At 42.1% G+C, this 16,199-nt stretch overlaps 1 protein-coding gene across 11 annotated transcripts in view; it reads right to left on the bottom strand.

The window, feature by feature from the left end:
• ELMO1 (engulfment and cell motility 1) overlaps positions 1-16,199 on the bottom strand; it is a 554,248-nt gene that overhangs the window by 9,645 nt on the left and 528,404 nt on the right. For all 11 annotated transcript variants that reach the window (XM_036863258.1, XM_036863260.1, XM_036863259.1 and 8 more), the window contains one exon: positions 8,967-9,049. In XM_036863258.1, coding sequence (XP_036719153.1) covers positions 8,967-9,049 — 83 coding nt within the window. The remainder of the gene's footprint in view (positions 1-8,966; positions 9,050-16,199) is intronic.

Below are 16,199 nucleotides of genomic sequence, written 5' to 3'. Positions count from 1 at the left end.
CCAGAGAAATACATGCAGCCAGGCATTCAGTATAATTATGAAAATCTGATCTTAAGTGAAAAAAAGCAAGAGAAATGAACACTATATACATACAAATCACAATTATGAACAATGCCTTCCTGTGGTTGGAAACTGGAAGCAAATTGTGAAATGAAAATCATTATGTTAAGGTGCTAGGATCACAGGTGATTATTTTCTTTTAAAAAACTGAAAACATTTTTTCAACTAAATGTTAAGCTCTAATCTCATAAATTCATAAAGATTGTTCTTAGATGAGAAACACTGATATAAATGATGACTTCTTTACTAATCTTAGTGTCATTCATTAGGAAAAATCTTTGACTCATACTTGAGAGACTGGAGAGAAAGGAGAGGACAGGCTTTGCTTCTGGACACCCAGTCAGTACATTACAGCAGCACCACGTGACCTTCGGAGGTCAATAGGAAAAGGTGAAACTGACAATGGATTGCCGGCTGACGTTGGACCATGCCTGCCACTTTGCTTAGGGCAGGCACATGGCTAATCCATCCCCTTGCTTACGACAGCAGGTGTGGGCATCACCAGAGCCCAGACGTGGCCTCTTGACTAGGTGCTGAAGTCACTTGAGACCAGAGTGTCAGCCTGGATGTCCTTTGTGGCACTTTCTCTTCTGCAGGGCAGGGAGCAGGAAGAAAAAGGAGGGGGCCTGCAAACTTTGGGTTTTGACCTTCTAACGCATTTACCAGTGAAGACATGAATGAGCGGAGCTGTCATGACCTAGATTTCTGATAAACACAGGGAGGAAATAGGAAATTCGTGAGAATATCATTCCTCACTTTAATTTCACCAAAGCTGCCTGGGAGGGGTTGGAGGAATTACTTCTCTGACCCGCATGCCTGCGTTAAAGGCTGCTATCACTTATAATGAGATTTATTGACGTCCCTGGCCGGCTGTCATTGAGGCATTAGTGGAGGTCAGCTCTCCAGCACTTCAAGCAGGCAGACTGAGGAGCTGGGAGCGGTGGCCTCTCAGGCTAACACCCCAGAAGCTGCCACCTGTCCAAACTGTCTGTGAGGGAGAGAGGTGCCAGGAGATGGTGGAGTAAGCAGTCACAGATCTGGGGCAGTGTCTCCCTCAGGGGCTTCTTGCCACACACCACAACACTTTCTTAGACATCTGATGCTCTGAGGCTTTGCTACTCGCTACCTAAGGTCTTTTATTCCCTCTGGAGTTAAGTCAGTGGAAAATCATGTCCAGGAGCAGTTTATTTCCATCCTCTGTTCCACTAATGTACATCTCCCACCTCACCATGTGGAGGAAGGCCTGGGATAAGTGAGTTCTGGGGTTAGAGGATACGGGAGGAACTGATCCTACGGCCTCTGACCCCATATTCAACCATCTGGCCCTGGGACTAGAGACAAGGCATGTGGGGTCAGGGGATGCTCAGAGAAATTCTGGGCATGATGGTGCCTTGGTTTGGGGATTGCCATCTTCCAGGGGTCAAATGATGGGTTGACTGAATACGAGAGCAGAGTTTTATACAACACATTTTCGGTGTATAGCGTTGGCCGCCATTCCTTATGTTGCTTTGGGTGACTTGCCTCATTTGGCCATCTTGCCTGGCATTCACTTTAATTATGTTGGCTCTCCACCATCTATCTACATCATCTTGAGGTCAAAGAATTTTGATGAAAGGTGTAGGATATAACTTGGCATGTGTGTGTGCTAAATATAGCCAGAGAACTAGATTTCATAGCTATGAAGCATTGCTGCTCACCTGTATATCTATGAGTTTGAGTTTACATTTTAGAAGGCAAAATCAGTCACTCATATAGTGTATAATAAGATAGGATCTTGCCTTCTGTAAGCAGCTATAATGTTCTGGTCCCCAGCTACCTTAGCATTATCAGGCACTAGTTCTCTAACCCATTTTCTTCTCTCTGTCCCCACCAATCCTGTACTCTGAATTCAATGTTTCTCAATCAGAGGATGAACTTTTAGATGTCAAAAGGCCCCACGTGCCTTTTCACATATTGTTTCCTCCTCCTAGAAAGTCTTCCCCTCACTTCTCCTTTTCAAAAGCCAGCTCAGACATCATTTCCTCCACAAGCTTTCTCAAGTCTCCCAGGCTCTCCTGGTATTTAAATTTACTGGGGCATAGGCAACACTGGATTGTAATTTCATGTTGATACTTAAGTCTTATATCTGTGAGATACCCAAGGACAGGCGCCAGGTCGTATTTATCTTTGGATTCCCAGCACCCGGCACAGGCCTGGTATAAAGAAGATACTCAATACATTATGAGTATGAATGGTGAATGAAGTAAATCTGAATAAAAGGCTTTTTGGTTAAGATCAGCCTTTTCAAGCTGATGCTAGAACATCAGCCTCTAGTATAATCTGCTTATTTCAGGTACATGAATCATACTGGAAAAATAAAAGCTGGGCTCTGGATATAATGAGATTCAAGCTTCTTTCATGTCAAATATATTCCTATCCGTTTCACTGAGATCTGGTCATATCTTCCCTCTGGTGATTACATGTTAACTGTTTAACTCTTAAGGCCCAAATCAGTGGGATAAGTACCAGGAATACCCACTTTCAAAGATACGGCGACAAATCAACTTTATTTTATGAACCACAGAGTTTAAATTTAGAATCCTTAATCCTTGAAAGTCAAATTCTTCCAATTGAATTTGCATTCACCCATGATAATTCTTTTCAAGTGTTAGACATTTCCTAATCTCTCTGTGAAGAAGCCAACACTTCTTGTGTCCACAGAAATTTGTCTGTTGCACCAACCTCTTTTAAACACGTTCGACTCTAAGCTCCAGGAGGACAGGGTCATGTCTGCCTGTTCATCACTCTGTGCCCAGAGTCCATCCTATCTCAGGTGCTCTAATGCTCACCGAGTGAATGACCCTATGAGCAAGCCTTAGACCATGACTGGCATGCCAGATGTTGAATGAGTGAGAAGTACTATCAGTTACCAACATCTTGCTATTAACAAGTGTCTGCCTTAAAGATGCTAATGTCCCAGTTTGCCCCGTTCAGTAATTAAGCTAATGGAAAGTCCTGTGGCACAAAATGTCAGAACCTACTCTCTAGCTGGAAAAGCTGAAGAGGCAGCAACACGCCTTGGGTGCTGCCCACTGCCGTGCACTGACAGACCTCCTGTGGACACATTTTGGCCAACTCTCCTTTTAAGCTGCAGGTCTCCCCTCTCCTATCCAGAAGCCCCAGAGGCAGGGAGGAGCAGGCCTCTGGAGCACTGGGGAAGGAGTGTGGGTGTGGGTGGATTGAGGAAATAAATTATTAGAACTGTGGGTTTCCTTTCTGCCTTTTGACGTTTTACCTGATGAACCAGATGTATGAACGCTATTAACATTACAAGACAGACAATTTTCATATGCATGCAAATGAAAGAGCCAGGCTGGTAGAGATACCACTGCTTCTCTCAGCCCTCAAGGCAGCCTAGAAGAGCTGAGAGTGGCTGGAATATCTCCGCCAGTGAATCCCAGGAAGTAGCCTCCATTTGAAGTCTTATTTATGTGTTTATAGCAGTGTGTCCCATTATCCATCCATCCATCCATCATCCATCCATCTGTCCACCCACCCGTCCAATTTTCTGTAAGTGTCATTTACAATTTTTTTTTTAAAGTTTGGAAATGTCATTTACTCAGTTTGTTTTGTTGATCTCCTCTAAGGGGAGAGGAATCTCCTACAAGAAGGCGAAAACCACCCACACATATCCTAGGCTCAAATGAGAACATCATCTCTACACCTGTTTTTTTTTTAAATTTTTTAAATTAATTAATTAATTAATTTTAATTTTTGGCTGTGTTGGGTCTTCGTTTCTGTGCGAGGGCTTTCTCTAGTTGCGGCAAGCAGGAGCCACTCTTCATCGCGGTGCGCGGGCCTCTCACTATCGCGGCCTCTCTTGTTGCGGAGCACAGGCTCCAGACGCGCAGGCTCAGTAATTGTGGCTCACGGGCCTAGTTGCTCCGTGGCATGTGGGATCTTCCCAGACCAGGGCCCGAACCCGTGTGCCCTGCGTTGGCAGGCAGATTCTCAACCACTGCGCCACCAGGGAAGCCCCTACACCTGTTTTGATATTGGTAACTTTTATCTTCTTTCATTTTCTCTTGGTTAGTCAGGCTAGAAATTTATCAATTTTATTTATCTTTTCCAAGAACCAAGTTTTGATTTTGTTGATTTTCTCTGCTGTTTTCTTATTTTCAATTTCATTGATCTCTGATATTTACTATTTCTTTTCTTCTGCTTGCTTTAGGCTTAAATTGCTCTTTTTTCTCTAGTTTCCTAAGGTGGAAACTTTACTGATTTTAGATCTTTCCTCTTTTCTAATATATGCATTTAATGGTATAAATTTCCCTCTATGCATGGCTTTCACTAAAACCCACACATTTTGATAAGTTATATTTTCATTCTACTTAGTTTAAAACATTTTGTAATTTCTCTTTAGACTTCTTCTTTAAACTATGGGTTATTTGATAGTGTGTTTTCAATTTCCAAACATTTGGGGGATTTTCCATCTATCTTTCTGTTATTTATTACTAGTCTAATTCCATTGTGAAGTAGAACATACTTTGTATGATTGCTCTTCTTTTAAATTGTTAAGATGTATTTTATGGCCCAGAATGTGGTCTATCTTGGTGAATGTTTCTTGTGAGGTTGAGAAAAATGTGTATTCTGTTGTTGGGTGGATTTTCTATTAATGTTAATTGGATCTAGTTGACTGATGGTGCTGTTCAAGTCATCAATATCCTTATTGATTTTCTTTCCATTTGATGTATCAATTACTGACAGAAGGGTACCAAAATCGCCAGAATAATGGATTTGTGAATGTTTCCTTTCAGTTCTCTCAGTTTGTCTCATGTATTTTGATATCTTTGTCCAACCCCTTACTTTCACCTATCTTAGTCTTTATATTTAAGTGGGTTTCTTGTAGAAAACCATATAGTTGGTCTTGCTTTTTATCCACTCGGACAATGTCTGTCTTTTAATTGGTGTATTTAGACGATTGACATTTAAAATGACTATTGATATAGTTAGATTATATCTGCCACGTTTGTAACTCTTTTCATGTGTTGTATTTGTTCTTTATTTTTAATTTTCCCCCTTGTTTTTGTCTTCTCCTGTTTTGAGTATCCTAATTCCTCCCTCCTATCCCTTATGACTTTTCTGTCATTCATTTCACTGATCCATATGCTATAATCATCTAACACATTTTACTATTATTATTTTAAGCAAAGAGTTATCTTTTAGATGAATTAATAAGAAAAAATATATATTTTTATTTTACCTTCACTTATTCCTTCTCTGACACTCTTCTATTCTTTATGTAGATTCAAGTTTCTAACCTATATAATTTTCCTTCTGGCTGAAGAATTTCTTGCAGAGTAGGTCTGCTGGCAATGAATTTCCTTGGTTTTGGTTATCTTAGAAAGTGTTTCTCCTTCACTTTGGAAAGATAATTTCCCTGGATATGGAATTTTAGGTTGGTTTTTTTTTTTTAACACTAAATATTTCACTCTACTTTCTTCTTGCTTGCATGGCTACTGATGAGAATCTACTTTAATTTTAATATTTGTTCTTCTACCAGTAAGATGTTTTTCCTCCTCTGGTTTAAGATTTTCTCTTTGTCTTTGGTTTTCTTCAGTTGGAATATGATATGCCTAGGGGTGTGTGTGTGTGTGTGTGTGTGTGTGTGTGTGTGTGTGTGTGTGTGTGTGTTGGTATTTATCCTGCTTGGTATCTTATAAACTTCCTGGATCTGTGGTTGGATATCTATCTTTAATTTTGGAAAGTTCTTGGCCATTATTGATTCAATATTTCTTCAGTTCTATTCTCTTTCTTTTGGTATTTTAATTATACATATATTATACTTTTTGCAATTGTCCCTCAGTTCTTTGATGTTCTAATTTTTTTCCTTTTGGCATTTCAGTTTAGGAAGTTTCTACTGACTCATTTTCAAGCTCACTAATCCTTTCCTCAGCCATGTCAAGTCTATTGAAGAGTCCATTAAAAGCATACTTTATTTCACTTCTGTTACAGTACTTTTTATTTATACCCTTTCCTTTTGATTCATTTCTAGAGTTTCCACATCTCTGCTTATATTACCCATCTATTCTTTCATGTTGTTTACTTTTTCCATAGAGCCTCTAATCCTTTTAATCACAGTTATTTTAAATTCTCTGTCTGATAACCCCAGCATTTGCGTCGTATTGCAGTCTGGTTCTGATGATTGCTTTGTTTTTCCAGGCTGTTTTTTTAATTGCTTTTTGGCATGCTTGTAACTTTTTGTTGAAATCCAGACATGCTGTATCAGGTAATAGGAAGGGAGATACACAGACCTTTAGAGTGATGATTTATGTTAATCTAGCAAGGAATTGGGATATGTTAAATGTTTGCTATACCTGTAAGTGCCAGAGGCTTCAAATTCCTCTAGTGTCCCTGTTTTTGTCTACTCTACTGACTTTGAGCTTCCCTAAATACTCTTCCTCAGAGAGAGGTTGTATCTTGCAGAACTTTCAGTTATAATCCAGTGTTATTATTTTGGAATCTAGTGGTATAGTGGTAGGATATGGGTGAGGGATAGCACTCCATAACTTTCCAATTAAATCTCCATCTTTTGGGGGTCCTATGTCTTGTGGCTGTCACCTTCTCAAGTGTATCTCCAGTAGTACAGCTTTCCCAGTAGCATAGCTACAGAGTTTTCTACTGATTTCCTTGAGGCTCTGACTGTTGTTGATTATGTCTCCCCCAACCCCAACCCTGTGGCTGAGATTAGAAGTCTAAAAAGGAATGCAATGGGAGAAATTCCTTTCCCCTAGCTGGGATAAAGGTTTGGAGAATAGGACTTCGTTATGGAGAAGGCCCTGTCATATTCCATGATTACTCACCTCTTTCCCCTCCCAGAGCCATGATGGAGGTGGGCAGTGGGGGATGGGGGACTCTCTATAAGATCTTCACTGAGAGAATTTGCTAGGGTTATTGGAAGTAAAGCCCATGAAAGTATACCCCCACAAGACTGCAACCCCAAAGAGTTTCTCACTCTCATACTAGCAGTCATCAGAATTGCCATCTAAATGATCTTACACCTTATGGCTCCAGTAGATTCTGCTTCAGGTGAGCAGATCTGGCTGTGACTCTCTGGGTGTACCTGACTCTCCAGATTCCATGGCTGTGGTCTCCCCTGCAACATCAGTTCTCTTGGTAGTTCCAAGAAAATTGTTGATTTTCACTTCATTCAGTTTCTTCTTACTGTAAGGATAGGAGTGACAACTCCTAGACTCTTTACAGGTTGGGGTGAAACCAGAAGTTCCTTCACACCTGTTTTACATAATTCGCTGTCCCAATCAGAGTGCTTGAGTCCTGGCAAGTTGCTTGGCTGCCAACTACACCCCCTCCTAGCCTTCTTTAGGTTACAGACTCTTGTTGCTGCCAATTTCCTCACACCTTGTCCTGCTCAGCTCCAAGTGTTACATAACCATGGGGACCTCAGCTGCAGCTGAGCAGAGCCAGTGCTCCCTCTGTTATCAGGTGGTCTTGAAGGAAGGCAGCCCCACAGGAGGCAAAGCATGAAGGCTGGGGACTTGCTGCTTTAGTTAAGGATGCTCTTCTGGAATATGATGAGCTGCTGAAGCCCAACTTCCCCGTATCTTGGAGAAGAAAGAAATGCTGTGTGACAGATGACCTACACACCCTAAGGCATGCCCTTATGTCACTCAGTGTTCTATATGATAGCACTGTGACAGGCTTGACACAGAAGGATTCATATGGACTTGAGGTGAGTTATACTTATGTAACTTAAGAAGCAAAGATCTTGTTATCTGTCTCCTTGGCTGTATCCTCTCCCTTTTTTCTTCCTAAGCAGTACTTTTGTAGTGCTTTTGATTTTCCTTAACCATAGATAGGGTCATCTTATGCAGACCTGGATTCACCTTCATCTTATAATGACTGAGATTACAGGGCAGGCATTATTCACTTCAACAATGATTGATAAATAGGATGTGTATAATGTTTACATTCCTCTTAGATGATGACACGGGACAATAAAGAAGCAACCTATTGATCTATGTGACATTTTTGGCACCAAGGTGTCTGAAGCATCCAGATGAATCTGATTAATTTTGTTCATGGACAGATACTATGTATCACAAGATGCCAAGAAGTAAAAAACTGGCTCCCTGATGGCCCCTCCAAGGGTAAATACCTCCAAACTGGGGGCAAGGGAAATCCCTCCATCTTTTCAGAAAATGCCACCTCCCATACCCTCTGTTATGGAATGTAGGCTGTCATGGGGAACAACATGATGGGGAGGGTGAAGAATATTGCAATGTGAAGAGTATTTAAGCAATATTCACCTTTGGGAAAATTTTCTCCCTTAAGCTGGGTTTGAACTGTTTCACAATATTTCCCATGATGCTGACGAATATCAGGCCTTTAAAAGTTTTCTAAGATGTTTTTTGAGCCATCTAGTCTCTCCTCCCTTTCCCAGACTTCACTGAGACACCAGGGGGGTAACTAAGAAGGAGGAAATGAAAGGGATTGGGGTGGAAGTGCGGAAGGGAGAATATGAACATAAATAGAAGGTTAGGAGAGGCCCAGAAAATGGATGGAGATGAGTGGAAAAGGCTTGAGAGAAGACTGATGACAACAGAGAGAGGGCAATTCCTAGGGCTGTACATAGAAAGGAAGCGAGAGAATGCAAGACATGGTGGAGATTCGACAAGCGATCAGTGAGAGAAAGAATAAGACTAGGTAAGAGATGTAAAAGGAATGAGGAAAGGAAAAGGAGCTGAGTTTAAGAGATGTGTAACTGTGTGTGCGTGTGTGCATGCACACACACACACACAAACATACATCAACCACACAAGCATAGCTACCAAAGAAGGGCTTGGCCCACTGCAGTCAATAACTGTATTAAGCAGATAGAACTATTTGCAATAACTTGGAAATCATACCTTGTTTTGTTTAAGGGCACCTTTCTCTTTCATATGAGGGCAGTCCTTTCCCGTCACCACAGCTTTGATATCTGCCACCGGCACTGCAATTCATAAGAGAAAATGAAAGTAACTACGTCATGTGACAGCTTAAGTGTCCATAAAGTAGCAGGACTAAGCATCGAGTCTGCTGCTACGGCTGCCATTCCCAGACACTACCGCTAGAAGAGAAAAGAGGTGAAAAGAAAAGAGAAGTCAAGCGGTGTCCAGGGCTAGGAACTAAACTATATCCTTATATCCTGGTAAAAAGCATCCCTGGGGAGAAAAATCTATGTTCATAGTAGAATTTGGTTCAATAAAGCAAATACCTAAAAAAAAAGATCAGAAACAACAACAACAAACCCATCATAGTTGCATTAAAAGTGTTGGTATTAGAAGCAGCCGTAATAACAATACTAATAGCGGTACTGATACTGATTTTATGGAAGACATCTATGTGCCAGGAGCAATGCCAAATGCTTCCTACAGATGGATATCTCCTGCTACAGTTGCTACATCTCTTTAGTTTCTGAGTTTTGGATAATGAGGGGAAGTAACCTTATCACAAAAAAATTTATCTGACTCTAAACCATCCTGAACTCTCATTCTCCAAATTCTCCCTCTTACCATCTCATTACTTCTCACAACCATTCTGTGAGGCAGGTTTTATTATTCCTATTTTATGGACAATGAAATTAAACTCAATTAAATACAGGGAACATTCCTTTCTGACAGGGAAGTGGTAGCTGGTGTTTATCTTGGAAATCCTGAGCGTAATGCAGTTTGATAAAATGATGTTATCTCTCATCTTACTCAGAACTTGGGGGAAGATAAAAGATGTGGAAAGGTTTGGGCCTTTAAAGCTTTTGTTAAGATCATCTGATGGAGAGAAGGCAGTAGGATGGTTTGGTAGCTTAATTTAAAAAACTGCAAAGTCATCTGTCCCTTTCCAATTCCTAATCTTTCACTCCTGTAAGGGACTGTGAATTTAGGAGCTCACTGAGGATCTGCAGAAGCTTTGAGTCATCAATTCCTTAGACTCCTCTAATGATGAAGATAATGAGAGATTTCATGATTAAAGTTCACCTATTTTTATTGGGGCATTGGGTTTGGGGGTGACATTTAGATGAAGAGAAAATTATAAAATATATAGAATGTCAAAACGACGTAACAGCAAGGCTCTTTAAAAGCTAACATTGTCCGGGTACCCTAAAGTTGCTAAGAACTTTGTCCAAATCTGTGACACCTTTAGCGCTCTCTCAAACCCTAGAGAAGAGTGAGGCTGTGAGGAACTCTTCCAGGATTCTCTGCAGGCACCCCCTGCTATCTCTCCCACCACGTCTGCCCCTTCAGCTTGCAGCCCTGATTCTAGATCTCCTTGGTAGACATGACTTGTACTCACTAATAATTGCCTCTCCTCTCCTTCCGGGCATATGGAAGAGTACTCTTCCCAGCGACTTCTGCAGTTAGGTGGAGCCATACGGTTAGCTCTGGTCAATGAAATGTGAGAGGAAATGGCTTGTCTCTTTCTTAGCTGAGGCAGTGAAAAGTCCAGGCCTACCAGCCTCTCTTCTCCAGCCACAGGGACTGATCAGGTCACATGGTCCATCCAGACGCCACAGCTCTGGGATGGCAAAGCAGCCATTGGCCTGAGTCCCTGTGATTGTCTGGAGCAGTCCTTTGAAAGCCCATGTCAGTTATGTAATGTGAGGAGTGAGAAATAAACTCTTGTTGTCCTGAGCCACTGAGATTTTGGAGGTTATTTATTCTTGCAGCAAAATGTAGCAATGCAGCCTCTCCTGAATGGCATGACCCTTGACCTTGGACTGCTTTCCTTCTCTGCCTGGCTGCTCGAGATTGGCATCTTCTTTTAGACGGTCGTTGTGATTCCTGAACCTACCTTTGACCACAGCCTCTGACTTCAGTTCTCCTCAAAACCATTTTCAGAACCAACAATCAGCCCTGTTCTCAGTGGCTGACCTGGCTACCTAATCACTACCCCAGGAGGAGATACTTGGGCACTTTGGGAAGCTGGGTTTACTTAAGATTTACTTTTCAATGAAAATCCACCACCAAAGTGAATCTGTGATATAATTAACATACCAACTCCAAAAGCCTCCTCAAGCTTCAGATGGAGTTTGAGTCACAAGCACCTCGTAGAAAGTCTTCTGTTGTATAATATGTAACATGGTCAATGAAGATCTATAAGTAGTAAGTTACCCCTTGGCTTTGAAGATCTATAAATAGTAAGTTACCCCTTGGCTTTGAAAACTGGACAAGATTGACTCAGAACAGGACGAGAGTAACACTAAAGTCTGTCGTGGGAGTAGTCTTTAGAATCTCTAATGAGAAGGAATCAGGAGAGAAAAAGCACTCTTCCACCGTGCTTGTGGCATTACATATTTTATGTATTTTATATGCATTGTCCCCTGTCAAGGAGACAAGCTGCTACATTACTCACAGGATTATGGCTAAAAGGAAAACACAAAATTCTAAAAATACAGCATGGCTTTTAAAGGTTGCTCTTTACATAGTTTGTCTCTAGATGCACTGGAAGATTAGACATCAGAAGGGCTAAAATGCTGTCCTCTCTAAACGCATGAGCAGAATCAGACTCACAGCCTTTGAATCTACACTCTTAACAGGCAACAGAGGGCCCTTGATTACTTCAAAGCAGGGCTGGCGTTTCTATCGGGCCCTTTTTTGTAGGAGAAACATAACTAAGTGGGGTTCAGAGATATGAGAACCAGGAGGGTCACCACTGGTTCCCTAACGCCCACTCTAACTCCTTGCGGCCTGGCCTCATTTCTTTCAATGCTTTCTTCAGTTTGAGCTGGATTGAGACAATCTAATTCAACACTCCCATTTTACAGATGGGAAGACTGAGGACTAAAGAGAAGAAATAAATCATGCAACGTCACACAGCTAGTGAGGGACAGAGCTGGGACTGCTGCTCTTTCTTCCATTCTGTGGTCCCTTGCTAGGCCATGATTTTTCCCTATGTTTGGAAGATGTCAGCCCCCCAAATCATGCTGAACACAGCCCTGGAAGTGGTTATCACTTCAGATATGTTCAGGAAACTCTTTGATTGCTACTCTCTGTGGAAGGAACTTTAATTGTGATTAAAAAAAAAAAAAGCCTTTGAAAAAGTAAATGTGGCCACCATGATAAAAATTGTTCTAGTTTTCACCCCTGGGAGCCAAGTTGAGGCAGAAATCACCCCAGGAAGTAGCCAGTAAGCCATGAGCACTTGCTGTATACACAGCTCCATCGTGGAAGCTCCTATGGGCAGAAATACAGAGGAGGGGCAGGCTGATCCCAGTACAGTTTAGTAAAGAATCTGTTCTCTAACTTGGAAGCCTGGAGTGGTTGGAAGGGCTGTGCCTTTAGAATCACAGAGCCTGGATTTGAATTCTAGATGCACCTACTGGCTATACCACTTTGGGCTTAAGTTCTTGGAGCATAAGCTTCCTTGTCTACAATGTAGGACTATAACATCATCCCTCTCATAGGGTTGTTCTGAGAACTAACTCAATGCTGGAGCCAAGAACATTGCTGGCTTTGAATCTAGGTGGTCTGGAGAAGTGGATAAAAATCTAGGCCATGGAGTTGGATGGCTGCATTCAGATCTTTACTCTATTATTTATTGGACATGTGACCTTCAACAGGTTACTTAACTTTTCTGTACCTCATTTTCCTAATCCTAATTTTCCAATGATACCTACCTCTTCAGGGTGTGGGGAGGATAATATATTATGTAATGTAGAGCTCTTAGCACAGTGCCTGGTGTCGAGTAAACACTCAAAAGATGTTATTTGCTATTATTCTCATTATCAATAGTCAAAGTTAATTCTCTCTGTAGATTGAGGGGCCTGAATTATTCCCCACGCTTCAATGACCCAAATTGCCCACTTTGCTTTGCTGTGGCCATTGCTCCTCTCCTCTGCTCTAATAGGCTTAATGGCCTTGTGTGAGGGAGCAAAACCCTTTGATGTGGGAGTGAAGAGGGCTGGCCTAGATTCTTTCAAAGGGAGTCTCTGAGGGGCCCAGGCACTGCTGGAAAGCAGAGGAGTCTGGTGTTTAGTGGGGGTGATGAGAGCCTCTAAACCTGGTGGGAGGAATGTGGGGCGAAGGGAGGTTAGGAGACGTGGATTTCCAAGGGCCATGTTTCCTGCCTAACAAAAGGAATACGAGAAGAGAGATTTGCTAAACCTTTAGACATGAAGACAGCTAAGGAGAGGCCCTCCATCTCCACTTACACTCTCCGGATTAAGAGGATTCAATTACGCTCTTTGATTCACCAATATCTCAGTATTCAGCACTGATTAACTCAAGGGGTGGAAGACAATTTTCCCATTGGTCGCAAGAGAGGGCAATTGTACACGGCAAGAGCAAGGGTACTTGAAATGAATTATAGGACTGTCTCATTTTTCTAGTGGAATGAGGTTTTTGACTAAGGGCTCCAAGAGGATGGACTATTTTGTTCCAGGCAGGATGCGAACTGTAATTAAATGCAAACCAGATGGCAGGCCTGAAGCAGCAAACTTTAGTTTCCTAGGCTGGGACCTTCTCATCTCAGGCACATAATAGTTTCAGTTGACTTCATTACATGAAATATACCCCCTCCCTGGCACACATGTGCATACAGATATAATCTCCTCAACACACACACACACACACACACACCACATCCTCCCATGTGCACACACCTGCACAGGTACTCATTCTTGGTTTGCCTTGCAATGGATAAACTGTTTATGGAGCAGCTCTTCTGGAACTCTGAATAACTAGACTTCAAAGGCCGCAGAGGAAAGGAGTGGATGAGTTTCACAGCCACTGTCAGAGGGACTGATGCAACCCTTTCCCAGAAGTAGCCTCACTCTGTGGCCACGACCAAAAACTGTTTGGAGATCTGCAGCTCTGTCCTGGCTCTTCTGCAATCACCCTGGCAAGCTGGCTCTCCCTGGCATCGGCCCTCGGGTTTCTAGCCCGGAGACCGTCCCTACTCAAGGCTCAGGTGCTGTCAACAGCTTGATCTTCTCCAGGGGCAGGGCTACCGACTTCCTCAGCAGCAGAACCAGCAAGAATGAGAGTGCTGCATTTAAACCTACAATCCACGCCAAGCTAGTACCTATCTGTGGGTTGAGGAGTGGATTAGATCCCTATAAATATGGAGATAAATAACACACCCAGTGAGTGGGAGAGCCGATTCTCTGGGCCATGTGGGTTAGGAATGAATCCAGCTGTGGTTTTTTTGTTTTCCTGCCCAGACCACTTTCCCTATTTTCTGGGCAGGTTAAGAACGAGGCAGTGAAAGACTTCCTATAGAGCTTGTGGTTGCTTTGACCTCTAACTTTTCATTTTACTGCATTAGAGCAGAGATTCCAAATGGCTGGCCTCTGGACAGTTCTGAGTTCACGAGGGAGGTTTCGTCAGTGAGTTTTTCACCAGTTAATAGCAAATAGAGGAAAATGAAGACCCTGCTGTGAGTTTTTCACACAGCTAATTTAATTTAGTAAAAGGGACTGTCCTTTATTCCAAGATTAGGCCTTTCTGGTCTTTCCTTTTGTTGGATCAAGAGCCCTTTTTAAAATGAAAGGAATGTGATATTAAATTTTAGTTAGATTTTCTTTTTTAATAGCCTTTATTTCTGCCCAAACTGAAAGCTGGCAACCCACTGTCAATTCACTTTTCTTGTTCTTTTAAAATATTTACGTATTGGTGAAAGCCAAATTTAGGGACTCACTATGAAGCGTGTCAGGCAATACCTGGCTCCACAGTTCTCAATTTGAGTGCTCACCAGAAACGCCTGGAGGGTCTGCTAAGACAGAGATTGTTGGCCCCATCCCCAGAGTTTCCGATTCAACAGGTCTGGGAGTGAGGATCTGAGAATCTGCATTTCTAGTAATTTCCCAGGTGATGCTGCTGGTGGTCAAAGGACCACACTCTGAGAACCACTGGTCCAGCTCTGTCCATGGTGGGATGCGGAAGGCTTTCTGAGACCTGAAGGGAGGGTCCTTATCACAGGCAGAGGCCTGGGGAGACCCCATAGCAGGAATGCATAGACACTGCCCCAGACTCTGCGGTACTGGGTTTCAAATAACGTGGGCTGAGGAGGCAGTGCTCCCATGAAAGGAAATAAGATTGCCTTCTGAACTAAATGACACTACAAAGACCAGACTGCCCCATTTTTAAGCTGGAGGAAGAGAGAATGTTCCAGGCTGTCTGTCTGATATGTCAGCCCAGAGTCTGAGTGTGGCAGGAATTTGCCACTTGTGGTTTATTTTCCCCTGTGATGGCCATGAGCTGCAAGGAAGACAGTATAGATTTGACTTCCATGGGCCCTGGGGTGACAAGGGGGAAGGTGCTAGGACCTGGAGGTAAGGATTCTGTTTGTGACTTGTTTGTATGACTCATGGCAGGGTCAAGGTGACTTTTAAAAGTTATTTTAAAGTGTCTTTACTTTTTTCTCACTCTTTAATTTCTCTACCTGAGATATCCTCTGAGGCTATGTCTAACTTTATCTCATTTCTCTTCTAAATTAATCCATTACCTTTGTGTATTTTAGTATTTCTATAATACTTTGTTTAATTTGTACACTTAATGCTGTCTAAAAAAACCTGGAACATGCTTTGGTGTTGGGCTAAAATAATCTAGCATATGACTGGCTCTTTAAAAGACATGGTACAGAAATAGCAAATCAGTATAAATAATATGTATTTTCGGGAATATTTAGGAAACAATAGAATGTTATTGAGTGTCTGAGTTACTTCTTTGAAGTAAACTAGCCATATTTGGATCTGCCATTAGCTCTGCATTATAAGTGTGGGATACACTAAACTATAATGCATAAACGTGGTGGGATCAAGCACATGATTCATGTGAAATTATTTTGCGTAATCAGAAAAAGACAACTGACAATCAGGTTTATATTGGTTTTGCTCCTTAGAATAACAGCTGGACAAGTAACGTAAAAGTGGGTGTTTGAACCCCAGGTTTACATCTTTCAGGAAAGATACGTGAGCATTCCTTTTACACCCTCCCCTCTTCAGTCCCAAACCACAAATCCATCAAGGTCTTATGCTTGATGAGACAGCTCAGGCCAGGACTCACAGCTAGATGAGACATGCCTAATGGGTTTACTTAGGTTGATAGTCTTTCTGCATGATATTCTGTGACCAGGAAACGAACAAGCAACCAAAAGTCAGGCCTCCA

This window comes from Balaenoptera musculus, chromosome 9 (assembly GCF_009873245.2).
Source record: "Balaenoptera musculus isolate JJ_BM4_2016_0621 chromosome 9, mBalMus1.pri.v3, whole genome shotgun sequence".
NCBI lineage: Eukaryota > Metazoa > Chordata > Mammalia > Artiodactyla > Balaenopteridae > Balaenoptera > Balaenoptera musculus.
This window is presented reverse-complemented; position numbering and strand designations above follow the sequence as displayed.